The sequence below is a fragment of the Astatotilapia calliptera genome, chromosome 22, assembly GCF_964374335.1.
Source record: "Astatotilapia calliptera chromosome 22, fAstCal68.1, whole genome shotgun sequence".
In the NCBI taxonomy this organism is placed as follows: domain Eukaryota; kingdom Metazoa; phylum Chordata; class Actinopteri; order Cichliformes; family Cichlidae; genus Astatotilapia; species Astatotilapia calliptera.
The window spans coordinates 10,821,717-10,848,389 of record NC_137442.1 but is presented as its reverse complement, the minus strand read 5'-3'; the positions used below and the strand labels follow the sequence as shown (position 1 = coordinate 10,848,389).

At 39.8% G+C, this 26,673-nt stretch overlaps 1 protein-coding gene across 1 annotated transcript in view; it reads right to left on the bottom strand.

Annotated features, from left to right (window-relative positions):
- Positions 1 to 26,673, bottom strand: part of epha10 (EPH receptor A10) — a 161,711-nt gene that overhangs the window by 15,562 nt on the left and 119,476 nt on the right. Inside the window, exons 6-9 of the mRNA XM_026156066.2 lie at positions 16,189 to 16,313; positions 12,195 to 12,468; positions 10,184 to 10,292; positions 521 to 576 (exon numbers count right to left, since the gene is read on the bottom strand). Of these exons, the coding sequence (XP_026011851.1) occupies positions 521 to 576; positions 10,184 to 10,292; positions 12,195 to 12,468; positions 16,189 to 16,313 (564 nt within the window). The remainder of the gene's footprint in view (positions 1 to 520; positions 577 to 10,183; positions 10,293 to 12,194; positions 12,469 to 16,188; positions 16,314 to 26,673) is intronic.

Below are 26,673 nucleotides of genomic sequence, written 5' to 3'. Positions count from 1 at the left end.
GTCAAACTTGTTTCAATCTGTCACTGTCAAACAAAAAACCTATTAAGAGCTTTGTGACCAGAGGTTAAAAAGAGAAGCATTTACAACCTTGTAAAACAACAACATTTACTGTTCTGCTTTTGAAGCACAATCTCGCTTGTTGCCTGCCTTGTTCATGAGATTTTAGCCTTTTTTTTTTCCCCATTCTTTTTCCTCCCCTCATCTCCGGCTCTTTATCTTCCTCCTCCTCCTCCTGATTTCAATCTCTCCCCATCAAACTCAACCACGCACACACCACCTAATGGAGTGTGTCAGTGTGCTCAGAGTTGGCTAAGCATGCACTCAGAATTGTGAATCAAGGCTGCGGCGCTACTTAATGCCTCAAAAGTCATCTGTAATGCACGGGCATGTGTGTTCACATGCCATTCCCGCACTGGAATAGGAAAAGACAAAGCCTTTTTTCAGATTCCGCCTCCTGTCCCATACACTTTATACAGACACAGTGATGCTGTATAATACAATCATCACTTTTGTCACTTACATTGGAAGTAAAGTTCCTCATCTCCCTCTTGAGAAGCCTTACTGTAGCCACATTGCCTGCGAAGAAAGAGAGAGACGGTCATCAGAGAGAGTTTCTTTTTAATCCCATTTAGCAGACACAGGTAAATGGCAGAATCAGCTGCTCTTTATCTTGAGCCATGGTTATAAGTAGTAACTGCCAAGAGAGAAGAAGCAACAATGAGAATATTGACAGAGGAGAAAGGATGTGGAGAAGCATTCATAAAGACCCCTGAAGTGTTCACTCATCAGAAAAGTCCGAGGCTCAGTGCCAATCCTGCCTATTTGAGTGTGCCACCGACTCACACCAACAGCCTTGCAATTGATACACTATTGTTGTTTCACCTTGAATAACTTTTCATCCAAGAAATGAATATATATACACTTTGGCAACTGGACTGTCCTCATCCTTTGTCACCACAGGGGCCTAAAGAGGAGCAAGCTCAATAGGATCTCACTGTTGATGGCTTCTGGCTGAAAAAAGCTTCTTTTTCTTTTCTTTGCATGCAACACAAATGCCACGCACACTCACACTGTCAGTGACAAATTAACATTTGGCTGGCTACTAACAAACTTACTTAGATTAGAAAAATAGAGGAAAAACAAGACTAAAGAATTACTGAGGATATAATTAACAACATCAGAAGTTTTTCTAACAACCGGTTTCCAATAAAATATAGTCTACAAATACCAAAATATAGTATAAAAGTGTGCAAAAGTCTCAAGCCTCCTCTCATTTCTTTGTATATTCATAGGAAAACTGAAAATGTTGCGCTGACTTATTGGAGCATGCGCAAACATACATGGAAATACAACATGAAAGCCAGAAACAGAGTTTGTATAATTCAGTAATGGTAAGGTCCGGGTTTTTCAATTCAGTTGTGCTTTTACTGCATTGGCAGTGTGTTTGGTTTTAATGTCATACTGAAAAATTAAGCAGTTCCCAATCTGATGCTTTCCAGATGGCATTGCATGGCGGATCAAAATCTGACTGTATTTTGTTTTTTTGGAGTTCATAATTCCATCAGTGTTGACGAGATCTCCAACGCTACTGGCTGGAATCGTAATTTACAGATGGCTATTGGCACTCAATGCTGTACCTCTCTCCTGATGTCATCCATAGATTTTGTTGATGATTTTAACCAAAACGATTTATTACTCGATGAGTGCCATTGCCACTGATTTTCAGTCCAGTTTTTGTATAATTTGGTATACCTGTATTTCTCTCCTAAAAATGGTATCTTGACACTACCCATTAGACCATTTCTGATGAGGCTTCGCTAAACACTAATTCTTATACACATGACTTTCAGATACTATTCATCTGCATTAGATAGTGTTTCAGGCTTGTCCCTTCTTTTGTCCAGTTTGCTCCCTTTTTTAAGGACACACTGCAAACTATGCTAAGGTATACCAAGTTGTTTAACCAAGTGTTCAAAACCTTTTCAAAAACATTACAAGAAAGTTTCGCTCCTTGGAAGCAAAATATAAAGAAATGAGGGGTAGTTTAAAATTTCTGCATAGCACATTTAAATGCTTTATATGGAATGAGAAGGTCAAGTACAAACATCTGAAAGTTTTCTTCAAATGCCAATCTTGAGAGTGCCTCGTCCTTCAGGTCTTTAGCAAATCAGTTTAGCCTAAGCCTTTTAAAAGAACAGACGTGTATGTATATCTGCATCAATAATATCAACAAGTGAACATGGAACATACTTAACGTTCTGCTGCCATGGCTAGCAAAGACTGCTGTGGCTGTTTTGACAAAGAAGTCACAACGTGTCACAGTTAAGGCCCGAGCACAGATGACACTGAGGTGTAGATTTATGTTTAAGTACAATATTATACCTGCTCAGGCAGGCATGTGTTAATGTGAACATCATAATATATCTGCACTACACAAAGAGCTGGTGCACAGCTGAGAGGGAGTATACAGAGAGTACGACAGTCGTATGTATGTGCACATGGGAATGTTAATGTGTGTCGTTTGTGCATGAGTGTGTCTGCACAAATTCATGTGGGCGCACATGTGTGTGTGTGCGCGCTTTACAGGATCCTGTTATATTGCATGTGCATGTCCCCGTGAGTTTTTATAAGGAGAGACGTGGCTGAGGGTGAGGCTGACACATCCCTCAGCCTGTGTAGCAGTTGGGTCTGAGACAAGGTCAGGACCCTGTCTGTCAAAACACACCAGCAGACACATGCACCACAACTCCTCAGGGCAGGAGATATCAGACAGGAGAGAGGAGACAAGAATTAATAGATAAGGGAGCACAGCGTAAAGGGAGCAAGGGGTGGGAATGGGAGGAAGATGAGAATGGAGGGCACCACGGTACCGAGAGAAACAAGATGCAGGAGACCAAAGGGAGGAGTGGAGGTAAGGGAGCAAATAGCGAACGCGGCAAGGGGAGAAGGGCAAAGCAGTGGAGAAATCATCGAGAGAAATGAAGGAAGTACTGCTGCGACGAAGAGGCAGAGGAAGTGACATGAAAATAAGAGGTTGCGAACAAGAGGATAATTGGGAAGAAGGTTATGCAAGGAAGTTGAAACTTGAAGAGGCACACAGTATAGCCTATAAAGTAGACTGCAAGGAGCAGCGGAAGAAGCAAAGAGAGACGAAAAATATGCATCTCAGAGATTAGAAAAGTAACAGAAAAACAGAAGCTAGGACACACAGCAGGATAAATCAACCATCTAAGCCCTGTACTCATTAAATAACTGCCACAAATTGATATATATATATTTAAAATAGTATGCTTATTGAACCTTCTGAAAAATTAAAAAATAAGAGTTAATATCAATTAGCATATATGAGTTTTAATTTTTATCATATTAGCTACATCTGGCATCTTTTTGCAATTTGTTTCTTAAAAATATACGTTCAAATTAGAGACAAAGTCTCAAAAACTCACAAAAACCCATGTATCAGATATGATACACTAGGCATAAGGGGTTAAAGGAGTGACAACAAGCTAATAAGCATGAATACTAATACCAAATACCAAAGAAGGATGTAGTAGAAAGTAGTAGTAGCAGGAGTAGTGGTAGGGATGCATGAAAAAGACTCATAAATTGATTTATGTGACCATTTCCCTTTCTTCTTCTGAAATGTCATATATGTGACAAAAATGAAATAGCAGATGCAAAGTAGTACTCATTGGAAGGTTGCTTCTTATTGAGTATGAATTCAATATGACTGGCCTTTACATTTTTAGTTTGATTTCAGATCTCGGTGGAGCGCAGTGGCGAGGATATAAATAAAACTGTGCTGAACCGCTTCATGAAAAAGGAAAGAAATGGTTATTATGATTCTCTCGGTATGAGGAAATGAAAGGAGACAGAAATGTGGGGCTAGGGGAGCAGGGAGAAAGAGACTACAGACATGCCAGTGTACCTGGGCATCAGCTCTGTGAAGGGAGGAAGAGGAGAAAGAAGAGGAGGAGGAGGAAGGGTGGAGAAGGAGGTCGAAAGCAGCACCACGCTAGCAGGAGTTACATTGGAAGAGCCTGAGCAGACGCTGCTGGGAAGAAAACAAGGAGGGGGTGCCATTGTCAATTCTGGCTCTTTTCATGAATTTAGTCATTCAACACAACTTTGGATCCAAAACAGATTTTTCTCTAAAATCTAATCACTGGAATACAGTGGATGCTATCAAGTAAACATACAGTACAAAAAATCATATAATATACTTTCAATTTTTGTAAACAGACCTTGCAGTCTATTTCTAAAACTAGAATTACAAGAATTCTGGACTGATTTTTAAATTTCACAACTTCAAAAGAACCAGATGGCAGAAGGAAATGTGTGGATGGTGAATGCTAAAATTTCTGGCCAAACTCTGTCACTGTCTGCTCAGCTTCTTCAAATGTTAGTTTTGGCAAGACTTCTTTTCTCTTTAAGCCCTATTCATGAGCAGATATGTTCTTTGGGAGGGGGGAAAACAAACTTTTCATGTTGATTGACACTTCATTATTCACATCTGTGAAATCCTGTCAATTTAATTGAGCTATGCCAACAATTCTATTTTTCACAAATCTGCATTTTCATTTCCTAATATTATGTCATATGCATGAAGTGGATGGAATTTCTGTTTTAAATGCCACACAATGTTTATTTAAGACATGTTTCAATACCTTTGCAAAAACCTTAATGTAGAATATCTGTAAAACTCAACTAGCAAAACTACTGCATTAAAATTTTGCTGCTATATTTAACAAATTAGTAGATTTTCCCTTTGGTTATGTGAATAGCATTAACTATGGAAGCAAAAATGTTGATTGTTCTAGTTGTATGACATATAGTTATTGCAATGAATAGGTTAAGTGAGGTGTTTTTTTTTTTTTTTAGATAGTTTTAGAGAAAGAAATGTTCTATACAACAACAACAACAAAAAAAAAAATCTGAATCAAGCAGAAAAACAGACTTTCTCTATAAATCATATACTTCTAGCCTTTAGTACCCTGATTAACCATTTTGGCAAAACCGGTTATGTTAGCTGGAGAAGACTAAAAGAAACCAGGGCACCGATGAATGTATGCGTCTTATCCTGGCATCTGATCGATAGCCAATTAAAAACCACTCCCTTGTCATGTGTGGATAGAGTGAGTGACAGCTTGATACCTGTCAAAGTGGGGGACATGTTTAATATTTATTGATGCTATCATCTCACCTCATCTTATGGCTGGCAATAAAGCTAAAGCTCCTACAACCTTAGCATTGCAAACGAAACACCCAAGTAGCCTTATTTTAAAAGGTCCATCCTTCCATCTTCTTCTAATTATCTACCTCATCTTCATCATAGGGGAGCTAAAGCAGATATCACAGGCCAAGATTCTTGCCATGTTCCAGACACCTCAGAACTCAGATGTCAGGACTTGTGAGCGACATTATTCCCGAGTTAGCGGATTCTTAGCATAGTCGAGCTATTAGAACTAAAAAACATATTCAGAGATAAAGACTAATCACTGCTCTGCGTATGACTTAATGAGTTGAAAATACAAAACAGTGGCAGTACAGATTAAAAGTTTAGTTTTACTATTGTTTATGTTCAGTGCCGCCATCTTGGATTGATAACTCGGGGGTATGTTGTTCTGCTTCAACTTTCCGAGTGGGAGTTGAGGGGGTGTTACACAAAAAAAATCCGAGTTATTCGGGGAACGCAGGGCTCCCATCAGACAGCCGTCCACGCTCACATTCACACTTACAGCCAATTTAGAATCACCAGTTGACCTGGTGTGTGTGTGTTTGGACTGTGGGAGGAAGTTGCTGCCCAGAGGAAGAAAATGCAAACTCCACACAGAAAGGCCTCAGCTGGCTGGTCGAGGATGTCAGAATAGTTTGATAGGTTTTGTGTGTGCTTTTGCTTAATTTAATCAATTTCTATGGCAACTTCAAAAATCGATCATAATTATAAAATTAGTAATAACATGCACTTTTATGCAGCTGTACATTTTTAGGTACAGTCACTCACACTTTAGGGTGAGAACTTTAAAACAAAATAGAAGATGGATGTCATGTAAATTATGCTGCTTCCATGTCAGCTCTTTCAACTCCGTGCCTACATATCCTAGAATAATGCAGGTGCAGAATAATAGGTGAGAGAGCATGAATAGAATCCTAGCTGAGGTATTAGGCCGGAGGAGATTTACAATATGTATGGCAAAATGCACGTAAAATTAGGTAATTTAAAAAAAAAAAAAAGAGAACACTTTAACTTTTATCCATTAGTATAATGAGATTCACTTTATTCCACTGCTGAGTTTTGCTTTACTCGGATGAGCCCTGCTACCACATAAGTATCTCTCCCTTGGGGCAGATAAATAGTGTTACTCTAAAACCTACTCTCACACAAAGATAAAGACAAATATAGTTTCAGCTTCATTTGTAAGTTATTACTTACAAAGGTGTTAATTTAAACACTATCTGGTGAATAATAAACAGCAAGACTGACAAAATGGCTTTATGCATAAGTAACTTCCAGACATAAAAGCACTGATCTGTTCAACATATGCATGCACCTATACACTGCTGTGTTTGAGACCTTTTTTCTTAGCTTCCCCATCTCTTCCCCTTGGAATCCTACTTTTTTTTTTACTGTGTCACCAAGTGTCATCAGCCCTATGAAATGACCCTCATCTTTAATTTCCTGCTTCTTTCTTTCTTTCTTCTTGAACTCCTCTCCATCCTCTGTTCTTGATAACTTGTAACTCACTCACCAGACACCAAAACACACACACGCACACACACACACGCACACATTCAATCAGAAGACACAGAAACGCATGCTGGTGTGGCTGGTGAAGGGTAAACAATCCTTGCACTGACCAGTCAAGCCTGGGCTTCCTGGAGAATGTTTGGGCAATGCCCTGGAACTCTGGCTCTATCAAACTCTGTCAGGCACCACTGGATTCTGTGTGTATGTGTGTAAATGATAGGATAGAGCATCAAGGTGAGGTTTCAAAGTGAAGAAAATACAAAATACCCTCTCTTATCTCATCACGCCCCCTCCACTTTTCATCTGTTTTTATTACCACTTTATGTTAATAAGAGTTCATAATAATTTGTATGTCACTGTAAGTAACTATGACTGATGATGAACCTGTGCTTAAATAACATCTTTATAATGGTGAGACTGAGCTGCAAGAATTTCTCAGTTCATCAGTAAATGTATTACCATAAAAGCAATCAGCAACTATTTTGAGATTTGATTGAGCCTTAAAGCAATTTTCTTGCATACGTAAATTGCAAGATAATGGGAAGCAATTCTAGGGCTTCTGGTACAGAAATGCTAAAATATTCGTTGTTTTAATAGTAACTTTGACTATTAAACTTAATCAGTAGACTGCTATAGGTTGTCCAACACAAGAGATCTAAAGACTAAGAGAATAGTCGATGCAGAAAGTTAAATACACCAATTATGCGGTAAAATATGGCACGATCTGTTGTAGTGGTGTACCCACATATGGTAATTCAAACCAACTCACAGAAAATAAAATCACTGGTCCTGTCGCCATCCCCTCACCTCAAACCTTTGCTGCACCAAGTTCTGCTGGAGGTTTCTCTCTGTTAAAAGGGAGTTTCCCCTTCCCACTGTTGCCAAATGCTTGCTCATAAGGGGTTGTCAAATAGTTGGCTTTCTCTCTGTATTATTGTAGCGTCTTTACCTTACTTGGCCTGATATGACGCTTTATAAATAAAATGGAATAATTTCCTTTTTTTTGGACTCTAAGAGCTGCAGGAACAGAAGGGGTTAAGAGGAGGGAGAGACAAACCCCATGTCCATTACAGAGGCACAACTAACGCACTCTATATTAAAAGTGAAAAATGAAGTAGGTTTGAGGACCGTGCATAGCATCAAGGGCACATCCATAAATGTGATGTGCCATAAATGCATTTCGCTGCCAGTGTCCATCCATGCCTTTATGTGTGTGCAGTGGAACTCATTTGCATGTGTCTGTGTGAACAGGCAGATCGATGTAACTGAGACCCTCCAGCCATAGCTGTAAGCTGGCTGTCTTTGCGAACACGAACATGGTAATTGAGGCATCACACCATTCTCCCTTTGTCTCTATGCAAAACATGAAGAGCTAGTTAATGGTCCAGCAGCGATGAACAATGGAGACCACTTGCAATGAATGCAGTGATGGAAATAAAAGAGTAAGATAACCATTATTATTCACTGTGATGCTGTGCACAAGGGCATGATGCTGCCTTCCTCAAAGCAAGAATTTATTTAAATACTTGTGCTGTGTGTGTGTCAGAGTATGTGTCTACTGAGAATAAGCACCTTGTTGAATTTTATGCTTTTCCTACTACAGTGCTGTTGTCTTCACTTGACTATGTCTGCGAATGTTTGTACATCCATTCCTATATTTTCCTTTAAAAATGTTTGACTGATATCCACCAATGTGTATGACGCTGCTGTGAATGAACAGGACCCAGTTTTTCGCCCAGCTGAATCCATCATTGCCCCGTTTGTCTGGATCTTGAATTGGTCGTGGTGTCTATAACACAGCCCCTCTTTATACACACATACAGAGAGTGTAGCTGTGGAAAAAGCCCACTTTACTTTGTATGGTTGAGAGTGCAGCTTCAGTGAAGATCAGTGTATCCGTGTGTGTGTGTGTGTGTGTGTGTACACGGAGAAAGAAAAGAGGATGAACAAAAGCTATACAGACAAATCTTTGCACAATGTGTTGGAAAATCTCGCTGGACAGACTGAACAGTTGAATTGCAGCCAAATGGAAGAAGAAAAAAACATATGCGTGCATGTGTACTGTGTGGGAATAGATATTTGCCCTCTACTCATGTGCTGCATATATGATTGAGAGTACAGTAAGAGTTGCGAGTCTGTGTGTTACTGTGTAGGCGTATTTGAGGTGAGATGGTAGAATTCAGAGTTGGGCATGAGTCAAAGAGCAAAATGTTTGGAACAAGCAGAAATCCACTCACTCCCTTTGTCTGCTCAGCTGAATAAAACATGTAACTACACGACAAGATATTCAGCTTCCATATCATAAAATCATTTAATGTTTAACAGTCAAGACACTCAAGTCTGGCAAGTTATGTTAATATGTATTCGTCAGTTATTATGATTGCCTACATTGTCTTTAGTAATATATTGCAATGCATGAGCCTGTGGCACCAATGTAGTCATTGCAGGGAAATGTGCAGCAACATCTACTAATCACCTGAGGACTAAAAGTCCAATTAATTACTTAAACACCTATGCTCACAATGCCCCACTTTACAATTTTTTAAAAACATTCCATCATAACAATTATCTTATCTAAATTGCGTCATTAAAAATGACCCAAACTGAACCTAATTGTACCAGACTGCCACTTTAAGCCCAGCTGTACTAAAAGAAAACAGAATATAATAAATAAATAAGTAACAATAATAACTATAATAATTTGAAACAAAAATTGAATTTAATTAAACTGAGCAATATGCAGAAAAAGATTTCCCTGAAGTGTGAAGAGTAATTTGCATTAGCTGTGAGTCATTTTGGTTTAAGGTTAAACGTTAGTTCAGTTTAACAGTTTTTTATCCTTACTGAAAAAGGTAGAGTAATAAAGCTGAACGTTCCACTCTCATTATAAAACAACGTTAAAAAAAGACCCTTTGATTCAGTGTAAACCCAAGAGGTAGAGCGAAATCACTTTGCAAACCATGTGTCTGCCGTTATACAAGTGACACTACCTAAACCTTTCATCTCAGCTGTTTTAAACAGCTCCATTTCTCTATGTGGAAACTAATTAGAGAGCAAAGAACTATGAACTTCGAGCCAAAAAAATGATCAAAGAAGGTTTTGACCCTGCCAACATTTTCCCCCGGGTGCGGACAGCGCCATTATCAAGCTGATGTCTTTATGTTGCATATTAAACGATGGTGAGCGTGGCTGCACAACGCAGAATCACTGTTAATGTATGGTCCTTTTACAGGATCCTCTCTTACAGACAGATTACTATAATCTGGATTAAGATGGAGCTGCATGTGATGGTTAACTTAATATGCAGCCGAGTCTATGATGCGTACGAAGTGTGTAAAAAGATACTAAAATCTGGGAAGGCCTTCACGAACCATAGGGAGTGGCTAGGGACTTAATCTACTGTGTGCATGTTTACATCAGTATATTCATATCTACCTCCTCCAGATGAGCAGTCCAGCTCCCATGGAGAGCAGCATAATGAGGGCAGCCACAGACACGACAACAATGATCACCACCGGATTCTGTTCACTGGACGCCAGTGCCACTGCAAATAACAAAACGTAGTTATTACACATATAAACACACACACACCTTAACCGAACAACATAAGTAGCAGTTATGAGCCTAGGAAAGAATCACAGGGACATTTGTGCACATGATCTTGCTGACATTCAGCTGAAGAAGAACACGAGCTGAGGACAAATTATGAAGAAATCTTTTTTGCTTTAGTAAACAAGAAGCACTGACATCAACAGAACAGCCTCATCTTTACAGTCACTGAGTAGTTGTTCTAGATGCTGTTTTATACTCTAGTGTATCAGCTGACATACAATTATGCACATTTTCATATTTTAAATATTTCTCATCGCTCGCTGAACTCGTCTGTGTTGCAGTGGGCGCCTGCTACATCCTGTTTTCTTACACTACCTACACCTGGTTCCTCTCATGAACATGTTACTTATCCAAACTGCATTTTAGTTTAAACTACACCTTAAAGCACAGTTAGAGTCAAACATCCAGCCACAAACAATGCAGTAATTTTCAAGCTTTTATTGCAGGTTTAAGGTTGACAGGACGACATGTTGAGATGTGTTTTCCTACAGTTTCTTTCCTTTGTTTTCATTGTTACTTTACCTTCGTGCATGTAATGCATGATTTGGTCAGTTCTTAACTGAGTGGGAAGCACAATTCCAAGCTGTTTAGGCTTAAATGTCAGTGTTGATTAATATTCACCGTCTCCCACACAAAGTTAATTGACAGATAAATGTAATAAGCTGTATGATTTGTTAGTTGGTGATGCAGTATGTGGGGCGATTTTATGAACCCACGAATAACAAAAACAAACTTCTTGAATTGGACAGCCAGCCAAAACCTTTAAGAAGTGTCTTCGTGCACGTCAGCACCGCTTTTAGCCACTCACACATTTGAATCTATTCTACTGTGTCTACTGTGTCAAAACTCTTTTAAGAGGAGAAACTTGTATGAGGCTAAGACAGAAGCTGTTTTAACGCTGTGAGAGGGTGCATGATGGCATGTGCACAGTTCACATCACTCGTGTCAATTTTTCTGCCTTAAGCCTCAGTTATATTTTCCACGTCCACGAGTCCACTCGGGTCTGCTCGGTCTGAGTGACAAAATGTCGTCATAACACGGGAAGCGCGAAGGTCGGTGCAGATGTCTGTGCGCTTGGCTGTTTTTTGTGACCGCGCAGACTTGTCAGCAGAGAATTGATATTATGGCTTCCCGGTCATCGAGTCTCCAGCTGTCCGTGTCCACAACGGAGTATAATCAAGGCTTTAGACACCTAATGGTGCCGACTGAACTCCTGATCTAATTCGCTGTATTAGAGCTTGGACAATGGTCAGTCATTCTGATACGGAGATTAATTTTTCAGCTAGATGCGATTTTGAGGTCCATGATAAAGTCACAATTGCAAGTGGTCAGATCAGGAGCACAGAGAGTGCTGGAGGTAGGGCCTAAATTTGTATCAAGGAATCACAAAACGTTTCGATCACACATTATAAAAGTTTCTGCAAAAGTAATGCACCCCTCTGGTGCGAAGCAACACCGCTATAATACTATAAATTCTCAACATTCCTCTTCCTGGAGAAATACAATGGTTGAAAAAAATATATTTGTGAAAAGTACAAGGCAAGAAACAAGAAGGATACCAGCCAAACCCTGAGGTGGCATAAGGGACACTATATCAACAGGCGCAAAGAAGAAACATTTCACGGCTTACTGCTAATATCTTGAATCTTCACACATAATCTTAGACACAGTCACATCCCATATCTGTCTCACTAGCAGCACGCCTCATTGTGTGGGCTGGCCAGGTGCCTGCACCGAACGCCTACCCAATCTGCCTGGTCTAAGAGAAGGGAGTGGGGAGAAAGGAGAGAAATCAAGGAGGGGAAGGGGGAGGAGGAATAAAACTGCTACTCACACTCGCCAAGTGTCTGCAGCTCCAGGGGAGTGCTGTACGCCCCGTAATCAATGGGCGGCGGGGACGAGGATGAGGATGAAGAGGAGGATGATGTAGAAGAGGAAGAGGACGTAGAGGAGGAAGATGAGAGCGGGGAAGAAGACAAGGCTGAGGAAGGAGCTGGTGTTGAGAAGGGGCGGATGAGGAAGACATATGTGGTGCCGGGCTTAAGGTTGTTGACACTGATCCGTGTGGCGGCAGTCTTCACAGTAGAATAACTCTGATCCTTTTGTTCCTGCAGAGATCGAAAGAGAAGTGAGAAAGAGGGAGGGAAAAAAAACAACAAAAGAGAGAAACAGGAGAGGAAGAGGTGGAGGAGTTAGACGTGTAGGAGGAATTCATTTGTGAGAGGGATCATTCGTTTCCGAGGCACAGTTTGTAATTCTGGGAGATGTGCAAGACAACTTTGTAACAAAATCAGAGGCTTCGGTAATGTTTCATTTATTGAGACAGTGTTTCAAAGAGTCAGACAGTTTGGCACGTCGAGTTAGGAGTTTTTAACTTGCTTTTAATAAGGGAGCATTACTCATTGCTTTGGGAATAAATTATAAAAATTCCAGAAGGCAGTAACAGTGCGACTCCGTGTAAAGTTTTTAGAAAAACAAATATGGTGCTCATCTGTTGATGAGAATGAGTGACACCTTCTACAATGCAGAAAAATGGGCTGAGTGAGTAACACATTCAAATAATTGCAACACTTGCTTTGTAATATACTTGGTTTTGCATGTTATTTGCAAAACATCTCCATTTAAAACAGCAAGTATAAGAAGTCTGCCATGATTGACACGGATTCTGGTTCCCAAACAATGAATTTTAAAGCTTTTGGCGACTCCTTGACTTTGTGCAGCATCTGCATGAAGTTGATCTGATGGTTTTTATGAAAATGGAATTTTTCCCAAAAGCGTGTGTGTGAAGGTCATTGTAGTCTAAGGAGCTTGGATTTCTTTAAGTTGCTTGAAGACGTTTCACCTCTCATCCGAGAAGCTTCTTCAGTTCAGTTCCATAGGAGGTCCATTGTGCCTCTTTGGGGGACACTCCTATAGGGCTTAAATCTGGGCCTCTCCATGATTTGACCTTAGAACTGAAGAAGCTTCTTGGATGAGAGGTGAAACGTCTTCAAGCAACTTAAAGAAGTCCAGATGCTTTTCTTTCCAAGCTCCTTAGACTTCCCAAAAGCTTCTTATTAAGATTAATCTTGGTCGGCAGGTCAGATTTTTATATGGAGCTTTTTGAAAAAAAAGTAGCAATAAAACATATCACATCATCATCAGCTTTAGCCTAGCTCAGTAGCAAATGTTAGCATGCTACAAAGCCTATCTGAGCGTGATGGGGGAAAAAAAAAATCCCCCAAAGCATCCGTATGTTATGGTATTATTGTGGCATTATGATGTGAATAAAGCAGCCACCGTGCCCACATAGAGAGCTGCTACATCTCTATGTTTTGTTCATTTGTGAACACAGAGGAGGAAATAAAGACAGCAGAAAAGTCAGATGAATGACACACACACACACACACACACTGAAATAAAAAGAGATTAACTGAGAAACAGAACGGTTGCTGCTGCATAATGAGCGTACCCTGCAGAGTGAGCTAAGCTATGTGACAAGAGCTGACAGGAGAGAACTGAAGAGGAAAATTTTGGGAGTCTATGTAGATCTGAAGCGCGCAACAACAACAGCACTCTGAGCTGACACTTTCCAAAGTCAAGTAATGAATACACCGAATTAATCATCATTAGTCATTAACAGTGTTAATCGTTCTTATTGTCAATAATGTTTTCTAATTATTATTCAAATTACAAGTTTAAATAGTTCAATTTTTAAAATTTTTAACAAATCATTAAATTAAACAAGTGATTTTAAAATATCATTAAACACCATGTGGGCTCAGACGATGACTGTGCACTGTGGTAAAAGAGACAAAGAAAGAAAGAGGCAACATGCTGACTAAACAAAGCTTTTCTTTCTTAAACTTTAATCGGGTTTCTGCATTACCTTTTCATTTCATGGCTGTTTAACAATTTTCCTGTCTTACTGTCAGTTATACTCCTTCTATCACTTAAATTCTCTTTACTCATCTGTTTCCCACATTCTGCTTTTCTTCCCCTACACGCAGTCCCACTAAGCGCTTTTTCATTTCTTTCTATCGCTGTCTTACAAGCATATTTCCAACAAGTCATTTCCCCATCTTCCTCTGTCTCAAATACCCTCTTCACCCCTCTCTTTCTATCTGTTACCACAAAAGCTTTTTATCCCTTCAAAGTACACCACAATATTCCTCTTGTTACCTCTTCTTTACCCCGCATCTTTCCCCACCCACCTCTCTTCTAGATTTGTTCCCGTCTCTCTTTTTTCATATAAAGATCTGGGAGTAGAGCAGCAAGGAGCGGAGCTTTAATAAATATGATGAAGCATAGGGAAGAGAAGAAAATGTGAAAACTGGTGAGAGCTTGCCACAGCCAAACACAAAGACCTGGCATTGCCAGAAAACACAGTGTGTGAAAATAGACAAGTGTGAGTGTGACAGCTGTCATTTTATGTCCACGACAGATTTACTGTAAAGACTAGTCGCAATCTGCTATGCTATGCAAATGAGCGTGACACGGCAGATGAAATTACAGCGTGTGTTCATGAAAGAAAAAAAAATTAATAAAGATATTCATTTATACATTAACTGGGCTATGAATGACTCTGAAAAAATTCTGGAAACAATAAATGGTTGCATTTGAACATATGGCCTTCTGTGATTCTGTAGGGAGTGTTAAAATGTAGCAATCTCGGCTTTTGTGGGAATAATTTTGACCTCTCAGAGTAGCTCTTTAATGTCCTTTCATCAATACAATGGTACTATTATAGTACATGTGAAAAAGAAAATTAGTAACGAAAATACAAATAAAATCTAGATTAAAAAAAGCACAAGTGAAATGATTTCAGAACTTGGAAAAATCTTAAAACAAAACAAAAATATAGAGTTTTGATATTTGTTGGTTTGGTGTAAATTTTATTACAACTTGCCTGATGAGGCATTGATGGAGGTGATTATTATTGTAATACCTGTACTGATTTTTCATATATACCTCCAGCTCAAACAGCTGAAACAAGAAAATCTCTGAAAACTGAAACTAAACTAGTTTAAAAAACAAAAAGTCAAACGTGAAATAATAATAAAAACTAATAAAAAAATATAAGACATGAACATGAAACATAAGCCTGTTAGAGCTGTGTGGTACACGTCTATTATAGTGGCACGGCCTCCCTGTTTATCTGCACTCTGTTCTGTACAGCAGGTTCTGTACTGCTTGTTCTTGCTATTAATATTGATAAACCTGTTATAGAAGTAAATTTGATCTTTAATATCAGCCACGAACATATCTCACTTCATTCTAATGGCAAAGAAAGAACCTCCAGAGTGCTGAACTTTTCCTCCAGTGAGTTGCTGAATGCTATTTATATCAAGCAAACATGAGAGAAATTAAAGTTTACCGCAGCTTTACTGCAGTGAGGAGTGGGTTTAGAAAATTTGGTTGGGCATCAGAAAGTCACCAGAAAACAACGTACTTCTGAGGGACTCCATATGATGCATGTCATTCATTTTGTGAGTTCTTTCCACTATAGTTGGTACCTTTAAGTCTTTCCTCTCTCTCTTTGCACCGATCTGTGCATATCTAATAGTAATCTTATCTGTCTCAGGCTCTGGAGCTGCATGTTCCTGATCTGCAGTTACTGTCCCAACAAACCTGCAGGGCATTTATTATTATATTGCTTGCCGTGTCCTCTGTGCACGTCTTTCATGTTTGCTTTTCCTTCATCCCACATGGTGAAAGTAGATGGCCCAGAGCATGATTCTGCTGGAGTTTTTCCACTTTCTTCAGTAAAACTTGTGTTTTTTTCCCCCCTCCTCTACAAATAAGACTGAATTCAGCTGATATTTATGATGAAGTAACAGCACATATACCTTTTCATAGTATTTGACTTCATATCCAGTCCGGCTGCTGTTGGGATGAGAGGGCTCTCTCCACACCAAGGTTATGCTCTTCTGTTCGATCTTCTCTGCTCGCAGTTCGCTGATAAGAGATGGTGCTACAGAGGGAAAGGAGGCGAGAAAAAAGAGGAGAAAGCTGAGTTTAGGTATGGTGAAAATACAGTGGCTACAACTATGATGTCTACCTTGACTCAATGAGCAAAGGTTAAAGAAGGAGTACCATCAACTCTCTTAGAGAGAAGAAGCAGGCACTTATATATAGTACACCTGAGTGGATTTCCAGATCAAAAGGAAGAGAGGGAAAATGTCTGCATGAGAGGGCTCATAGGAAAGTCAGGTATAAACTATGAGAGGTAAGAGATTAAATACTGAAGCTAAAACATGTCAAAGCAGGTAGCTGCCCATGAGTAGACGAAGGCTGTCTCCCTCTTTCCGTGTGTGTGTGTGTGTGTGTGTGTGTGTGTGTGTGTGTGTGTGTGTGTGAATGAACAGCTCCCAGATCCTGTACATCGGGATTGACAATATATCAATACCAATATGGGCTGAGTGACAAGTCTTTATTGACACAAGACAAACAGACAGAGGCACTCTTAATCTTAACTTTCTATTTCTTCTCCAGGTCTCTTAATTAAACTGACCTCACTTCAGTGTTTTCAGACTGAATCCAGAAAACTGCACTGGAATTTAGCCTGACACATAATTTGGCTCTTATTGATCACGCCAGTGCAATACATGAGGAATGATTCTGTTCAAAGCTCATCCAAATTTAGATGCAGTGCATAATGACAGTTGCTCACAAAGCAAACACTCTCATTACTGATGAAAAACTAGTTCTTTGATTCTGTGTCAACAAATGACAGGCTGCGCATAGTATGATAATCAGCAAACACCACCCACTCTTGCTTAAGTGCTAATTATACGGCTAATTATACCATGTGTAATGAAGTTGCAAAAAGGGTTGCCAGTCAAAAATACTAAGAAAAATTATGCGGTGTATTTAGCTTAAAAGGCCTTTATGTTAGGAAGGAGTGGTGCCATTAAGGCTGGGCGACAGGGTGAAGGAAGTGGCAGAGAAGTTTACGAGGGGGATTTCTAGATTTCATTTACTTAAATGCACATCAATACCTTTAATAGCATTCAAAAATATCCAATTAAGTTCCATATTTTCTGTGGTTTATTTTACTTCCCTTTTGTAGTGCTTGCTCTTTTTTTTAACCTTAATTCATTCCGACAATAGTTACCGATTCAGTTCTTTCCAGGTCCATTTCTTCCTTATCTCCTCCTTGACCTTTAGCCATCAGTTTGTCTCATTGCTCCTCGAAAAAGGCTACACTAATGAATATTTTCTGTCTGTCACTCACACGTGAACACATGAAATACTGCACACATATACACATGCACGACCTCCTCTCAAACAGCAGGATAATAGTCATTTTAGGCAGCAGATCAAAGGCAATCTGTCAGCATTGCTCTCTCTCAGTGTCCACCTCCATCTGTCATTTTTTTATGTCGCTGCTAACACAGGTATAATGCATTCTTCGTGATAACTATGTGACTTTTTGTTTCATGTTGGAAGTAAGGATGTATATCCATATGTGTGTATAGGCTGATGTCAAGTTTGCCAATGGCCACTGCAATCATAGATGCGTTTTATTTTTGCCCAATCAAGCTGAAAGAGGGAAATCCGGGCCATATGGAGACTATTAGTGTGAAAAAAGGATTCAAAAATTGATTTTTTTTTCTTTTTAATACAAAAGAATCATTTACTTGGATTCAGTGATATTAACACTAGTTATCACCAACACACCAAATAAATCCAGACATTCCTCAACAGCCGTCTCAGAAGGATTCTCCACATTCGCTGGGCAGACACAATCAGTAACATCAAACTATGGGAAATAACTTGTCAACTCCCAGTAGAGGAAGAAATCAGGAAGAGAAGATGGTGCTGGGTAGGGCACGCTTTACGCACATCGCCAACCAACATCACCAGGCGAGCTCTCAGGTGGATCCCCCAAGGCAAGCGAAAGAGAGGCCACCCAAGAAACTCCTGGAGAGGACACCTCGAGGCAGAAGCAAAAATGATGGGCTACACCTGGACCCACCTAAGAACGGCCCAGGACAGAAATCTCTGGAGATCTACCTTTGGCGGCCCATACCCTGGGAGGTGTGACAGGCAGTAGCAGTAATAGTAGTATCACCAAGACATTAATACTCACTGAACACTGTATTAGTTAAACCTTGCTAGAACATGATAGGAGGATCTTTTGCCTTGAGTACTGCCTTAATTCTTCAAACCATAGTTTGGATTAAACAAAATGCTGAAAACACTCTTCAGAGATTTTGGTCTCTGGTGACATGACAGCATCACACAGATTTGATGCAAATTTGTCAGCCGACTCTCCTTTTCCAACACATCCCAGAAAGCTCTACTGGAAATTTGATGACTGTGGAGGCTATTTAAGTATCGGGAACTCATTGTCATTTTCGGGAAGCAAGCTGGAAATGATTTGATCTTTGTGACATGGTGTTTTCTCCTGGCCTAGCCTCAGCTTCTTCTTGTTCTTCTCTCTTCTGCTGCTTTAAGGTTTGATGTGTTCAGACATGGGTTTAAAGATACTCTTCTGTATATCCTGGATGTAATGTAAAGAACCCTGGTCATTCTCCTCCGACCTCTGACATCAACAAGGCATTTTCACCCAGATAATGGGCGCTTATTGGATATTTTCTCTTTTTCGGGCTACTCTCCATAAACTCTAGAGATGGTTTTATGGAAAAAACCCAGCAGATCAGCATTTTCTAAAATGCTCAGTCCTGCAACAACAGTCCCTTAAATCACCTTCATTCTGATGCTCAACTTCAGCAGGTCACCTTGACCATGTCTTCAGTTGCTGCCATATGTGTAATCAGTTTATTCTAATAAGTATTAAGAGTGAGCAAAGGTTTTAAAAATAGACATACATATTAAGAGCAGTTAGAGATCTTTTGAAAATATCATCATTACTTTGAGTCCTCAAGGTATTCTGAAGGATATTCCTGCATAATGTGAACACGGCACATTGTACAGATGCATACACAGTAGGGGGAGAGTAGTCGTGGAAGCCATAGGCGCTCTAAAAGTTGTTATGATGTTAATGAACACGACACACGAATGTAAATAGACATAAGCAAAAGAAATTATTTGCGGTGATTAATGAATATGCATGGGCATTAATTAAGTGGGAAATAGAATAAAGGATGTAGATGGTATAGTTAGGAGAAAATAAAGGGATTACCTCCACGATAAATGAAAGGACTAGACAAACAAAAATGGAAATAGTAAAGGTATTGGGAGGAAAGAAGAAAGCGAAAACTGTTAGTAACACTTGAAAAGGTATTTAGGTCAAAATTAAATTTTTACCATTAAAAAAATCATTAAGCTTAATGTGTTTAAATTACAGAAAATAATTACCTTCTATGTTTATGTGTTTAAAAACTGCTAATGAACACTATTACTTCATTTTTGATACAGATGGCTCACACCTATTTTCTCTATTATTTATTTCCTCTGTTAAAAACATGCACCCTAAATAGATGGAAAATTTATAGGAATCTAAAATACGTAATCCTAATCTTATTAGAGCTCAACTATTTTGAGTGAATGCTTGAACAGACAGTCCCTACTTTCTCAAAGCCTCTGACACTCAAATACAAGAAGAAAGGTAGCTTAACATACTAAAGCAAGAACACAGTGTCAGCCTGCTCTGGAGGCTATTGTTTGCTATTCTTTCCTTCCTTCTATGCTGAATTATGCATAAGACTATTCCCTTCCTCCAAACCGTGGATCACATCACAGCTCAATCTGACACACAATAAACAAGTGTGCACTACAATGCAAAAGTAATACAAAGGTTAAAGTGGTGCTTCCACCTCAGCAAAGAAGCGCTGTAACTTGTTCGCCAGACAAACTAGCATCAAATTCGCCCGTATTTGAAGTGCTTTAGCACATTGGTTGTGCAGACTGTACTATTACTTTTTTTCTGCCCCGCTATCTACCAAATGTTTCTTTGAGAACAGAGTAGGGTTCATCTCTACTTTCAGCAGATTTACACATTTTGAGGTTATATTTTTACAACAACCATAAATACAAAAAAAGTTAGGACGCTCTAAAATGTAAAACAGAATGTACTGAGTTTGGAAATCTCACAAACCCATATTATATTCACATTAGAAGACTGAAAACATATCAAAGGTTTAAACCAAGACATTTTTGCTTGTTTAGTATTTTTGATGGCAGCAAGACGGCTCAAAAAAAGTTGGGATGTGGGCTTCAAAAATTCAGTGGTACTAAACAGAAAGAGCTGGAGTCGAATTTTGCAATTAAATGTGTTAATTGGCAACAGGTCAGTAACAAGCGACAGGCAGAGTTTCTCAGAAGTTAAGATGGGAAGAGATTCACTAATTTGCAACAAACTGTGTCTACAAGTTGTGGAATAATTTCAGAATAATGTACCGCAATGTAGAATTGTCAAGATCTTTGAAATGTAATCATCTTCAGTACATAGTATGTATTAAAAACGGACATGAATCTGTTCAGAGGCTCAGGAACAAGAAATAATTGTCTGTGAACACAGTTCACCCTGCTATCACACAAATGCAGGTTGAATCATGCAAAGAAGGCACCACATGTACATATGATCCAGACACACCACCTTCTACTCTGGACCAAAGCTCATTGACAATATGCTGAGGCAAAAGTGTTCTGTGGTGAATTAAATTGAAATTTGTGCATCTTCTGGACTAAAGAATAACATTCACCTTGGTATCGGCACACAGTTCAAAAGCCGGCATCTTTGATAGTATGGGATTTGTTAGTATCTGTGTCACTGGCCGCTTGGATGTCTGGAAAGGTGCTGACAGTGCTGAAAGGTGTGTACAAGTTTTAGAGCAACATATGCTCCCACAAACTAGTCTAGACTTTCACCAACGGAAAACATTTTTCTTAGAATGATACATTTTCTCAGTTGAAACATCTGACGTGTTTTCTGTTGTAAATAAAATATGGGTTCATCAGATTAGGGAAAAAAAGAGCCCCAGCTTTTTTGGAAAAGGTGAAAAAAAGAAAAATGGTACTGCACTACCGGTGTGCTTGATCTAGATGGCCTGAATAGTTCAGTGACTTTTTCTCTCAACTGACCCACTGAGAAGAAAAGCAGTGTGTTCCAGGACATCCTGATTTATAAACTAAGCACTGAGTAATAATATGAAATAAGAAAAAACTAATTGCTGCTTTTTGCCTTTCAGCATCACGTAGAGGAATGAGTAACACACTTTACTGCTGATTTTAGCATGACTCCAAAAATATAAAACATGACAAATCCAACATAGCGTCACATCATATTTTCAGAGGACTTTCATCCTTGCTCCCTGCGGCTTGCAACCTGGCTCCTGGGCAAAAAGCTGGTTGTGCTGGTTCTCTGTGCATTTATCATTTGCAAGGATTAAACAAAACATGAGCTCTAATTAATTAAAAAGGGGAACAAATTAATCAGAACAAGAGCATAAATTAATCAAAACGTGAAAAACGAATGAATCAAAATGTGTGCGCACATTTATTATGCACAAGATAGCATTTTGTGTACTCAATATAGTAAACTATAGCCTCAGAAGATTTTCTTTTCAGTGTCTACTGACAGGCTTAGAAGATTTAGCCAGTTATGAAGGCAAGTAGATGTGAAAATACTGTCCATTCTCCACTTCAACACACACTCAGCACACACGAGCATATGGGAGGGAATAGTGACTGCATTTGGCTTTGTGTTTTAAAAGAAAAAATCGGTGCAGACTTCTCTTTGAAATGTGTTTTTGACACACATTTACACAACTACACTCACATAAAAACATATACAACTGCATGATGATTTTCAAAAGCAATATAGAAGAGGTGATGGCTATGCAATAGAAGTGCACGCCAGACATTTCCAGTCCCTGATCTTGCAGCAGAAATCGCACGGCAGACATGCTCATAGGTGCCCATCACAAAGATAAATGGCTTCTGATAAGGTCCTGTATGAATGCCTTGCAGTACATATACCAATCACTAACACAAGTATAGGTCTGTAGACTCTAAAAGGGACACTGTGAATTTTATAAAAGTGATGCATGTACAAGTATAGTAGGTATATTTTGTGACAAAATAGTAACCAGGCTACAATTAATACAACTTTGTTATCATATCAAATCAGGTTGTGGCTCTCTGTCAGTCATTTTAAATAAGAAAGACTCTCAGCAGGGAACTTTAAATACTGGAAGTTCTTAGAAAGTTGCTGGATCATCATGAGCTTGTGAATGTCCTGGACATGCAACACATGGAAAGGAGAGCTGATACAGCCACACTACATGCCCCAGTGTGAGCAGCAGTGATCCTCTTGGGGAATCTAGAAAACGCCACCTGTTGATGTTGGTTTGACTAACATTCAGACTGGAAGGTAGCAACTATTTGCTCTTCCTGCCACATGCAAGCGTGCGTGACAGAATTCTACGTATAAATATTATGGACACATATCTGTCATGCAGTCCATGGCTTTAGGGTAGAGAATGGAGAGTGTCAGGTTTGGTGGTGTATGAAGCAGTTGGGATGAGAACTAACATCTCCAAATCAGAGGCCATAGTTCTCAGCTAGAAAAGGACGGAGTATCCACTCAGGGTCAAGAACGAATTGCTGCCCCAAGTGGAAGCAGGAGAGGGGAGCGGGAGACTGACAGACAGATTGGTGCAGCACGTACCATAACAGGGATGCTGTACCAGTCTACTGTGGTGAGGAAAGAGCTGGGCGTGAAAGTGAAGCTGTCAGTTTACAAGGTTGATCTACATTCCTACCCTCACCTATGGTTATGAGCTGTGAGTAGTGACCAAAGAAATGAGATTGCAGATACAAGTGGCAGAAATTAGATTCCCCCCAAGGGCATCTGGGCTCAGCCTTCAAGACAGAATGAGAAGCTCAGCCATTTGGGAGGGGCTGAGAGTAGAAGTACTACTACTCCACATCAAAAGAAACCGACTGAGGTGGTTTGGGCATGTGACTAGGATGCGTTCAAGGTGAGATGTTTTGGACACATCCTAGGAGGCTGTGTATTTAATTCAAAGGGACTCTGATTGGTTTAATCTTCTAAATACCACAAATGTTTATTTGAAATAACTGAAAACTAAGTGATAACAGAGTCAAAGAACAGCAAATAAGCTGACAAGTAATCACATGGATTGTGCTTGTGGATCACATACAATTGGCAAGAACACAACCGATTTATATTTTACAAAATATTTAGAGTAATTGTAATTTTTTTTTTTAAAATAATGTGTGTTTTTCTTTAGATGACTAATGAAATAACTAATGGTGATTTTAAAAGAAATGTAGTTTGCAAATATTTATTTATTTATGATTGCTTCTTAAGGTCAATCGATCTTGGGATCACCAGAGACTCCAGTTGTTAGTCCATGTATGTTAAATATGTTGGCGCTGAAACTAAACTCTTAAATCAATATATGTAAAGTGGAGGTTCTGACCCTGGTATCATTATTTAAGTTCAAAAACTGTTGAATTTAAAATACTGAATGTTTACACTACTATAAACAGGAACAGGACATGGTATCTTAGATTTGTTTCTTGGTTTGGTCTCTGATTTGCCAAATACCAGCAGAGCAGTTAATCTCCTAATACCCGAACTCTTCCGCTGCATGAATTCTTAATTTCTCTTTGCTATTTTTTTACCTGATTTTTGTTTCTGATAAAAATGCGATTCAAATATGAGAACATTCATTTAAAATTTCGATAGAACAGTGGCAGCATAACGTCCTTGTAAGTGGATATCAGCCACTTGTAGAGCAAAATTTAGTATTTTAGTCTAGACAACCCAAAATGTGATGTCCACATACAGTGGGGCAAAAAAGTATTTAGTCAGCCACCGATTGTGCAAGTTCCCCCACCTAAAATGATGACAGAGGTCAGTAATTTGCACCAGAGGTACACTTCAACTGTGAGAGACAGAATGTGAAAAAAAAATCCATGAATCCACATGGTAGGATTTGTAAAGAATTTATTTGTAAATCAGGGTGGAAAATAAGTATTTGGTCAATAACAAAAATACAACTCAATACTTTGTAACATAACCTTTGTTGGCAATAACAGAGGTCAAACGTTTACTATAGGTCTTTACCAGGTTTGCACACACAGTAGCTGGTATTTTGGCCCATTCCTCCATGCAGATCTTCTCGAGAGCAGTGATGTTTTGGGGCTGTCGCCGAGCAACACGGACTTTCAACTCCCGCCACAGATTTTCTATGGGGTTGAGGTCTGGAGACTGGCTAGGCCACTCCAGGACTTTCAAATGCTTCTTACGGAGCCACGCCTTTGTTGCCTGGGCGGTGTGTTTTGAATCATTGTCATGTTGGAAGACCCAGCCTCGTTTCATCTTCAAAGTTCTCACTGATGGAAGGAGGTTTTGGCTCAAAATCTCACGATACATGGCCCCATTCATTCTGTCCTTAACACGGATCAGTCGTCCTGTCCCCTTGGCAGAAAAACAGCCCCATAGCATGATGTTTCCACCCCCATGCTTCACAGTAGGTATGGTGTTCTTGGGATGCAACTCAGTATTCTTCTTCCTCCAAACACGACGAGTTGAGTTTATACCAAAAAGTTCTACTTTGGTTTCATCTGACCACATGACATTCTCCCAATCCTCTGCTGTATCATCCATGTGCTCTCTGGCAAACTTCAGACGGGCCTGGACATGCACTGGCTTCAGCAGCGGAACACGTCTGGCACTGCGGGATTTGATTCCCTGCCGTTGTAGTGTGTTACTGATGGTGACCTTTGTTACTTTGGTCCCAGCTCTCTGCAGGTCATTCACCAGGTCCCCCCGTGTGGTTCTGGGATCTTTGCTCACCGTTCTCATGATCATTTTGACCCCACGGGATGAGATCTTGCGTGGAGCCCCAGATCGAGGGAGATTATCAGTGGTCTTGTATGTCTTCCATTTTCTGATGATTGCTCCCACAGTTGATTTTTTCACACCAAGCTGCTTGCCTATTGTAGATTCACTCTTCCCAGTCTGGTGCAGGTCTACAATACTTTTCCTGGTGTCCTTCGAAAGCTCTTTGGTCTTGGCCATGGCGGAGTTTGGAGTCTGACTGTTTGAGGCTGTGGACAGGTGTCTTTTATACAGATGATGAGTTCAAACAGGTGCCATTCATACAGGTAACGAGTGGGGGACAGAAAAGCTTCTTACAGAAGACGTTACAGGTCTGTGAGAGCCAGAGATTTTCCTTGTTTGAGGTGACCAAATACTTATTTTCCACCCTAATTTACAAATAAATTCTTTACAAATCCTACCATGTGAATTCATGGATTTTTTTTTCACATTCTGTCTCTCACAGTTGAAGTGTACCTCTGGTGCAAATTACTGACCTCTGTCATCATTTTAAGTGGGGGAACTTGCACAATCGGTGGCTGACTAAATACTTTTTTGCCCCACTGTATGTGGACGGCAGGTCCTAGGAGGCTGTGTTTTACATTGTATGTACAGTTAAATGATTCTCACAAGTAAATCTTTTTTATTAGGATGGACTTAATACGTTGTATCAAATGATCTTTCAGCATTTTGCTCCTTAGATGAGTTAAATACAGAAGTGCAGGAAGCGATAACTTACTTTTAGAATTGTGTGGGGTTAAAGAACTGAAAAGGCTTTAACAAAAACCCAGGTTCTCATAAGTTCATCTTCAGATCCACTCAAGAGCCACTGCTTTCATTGCAGAGACTCTGGAGGTTACATGGCAGCTCTGTCCTCTCTGTGGCAAGTAGATGTGTGAATAGACTTTGGCAAGAAATGGCACCCACTGCTGTAGGCTCTTGCATCCAGGTGTACGGAGGCAGCTGAGGTGCAACTGGCATCTCCTTTTTGTTATCAAAGGAGACAGGCGGAGTTGCTTCTCTCCCCAGGGGGGACAGCACAAACAGGGCCGAACATCTCGGAGTCATTCTTACTTTTTACTTCTTCCTCACATCTGTGGATCCTCTCCCTGGGAATTCTCTCTTGCAGTCTCTCCATCTCCTTATCTCCTTTTCCCCAACACAGCCATGTCTCCGTCTTTGTTCTTAGGGGAATCTGTTGTTCCCTCCAGGTTTGTGCCTCCGCTGAGATGGCATCCATTTTCAGAAGGTGATTTGATTGTTCTACTTCTCACTAACTTGTGCTACCCCATGTGTCAACGCATATTAAAGACAGTGAATGATTGCATGCGAATCTATAATGAAAAGATATGCACAATGGTAGAAAATGTGTAAAAGTTGTAGACAGGAGTGATTGAGAGAGCCGTATCTGTCACGCATGCGCTTGGTAAAAGGGTCAAGAGGATGCAACAGTGATGATCCCTCTGGGCATAGCACCACTTACTTCTGCCTGGAGTTAAAGGGATAGTGC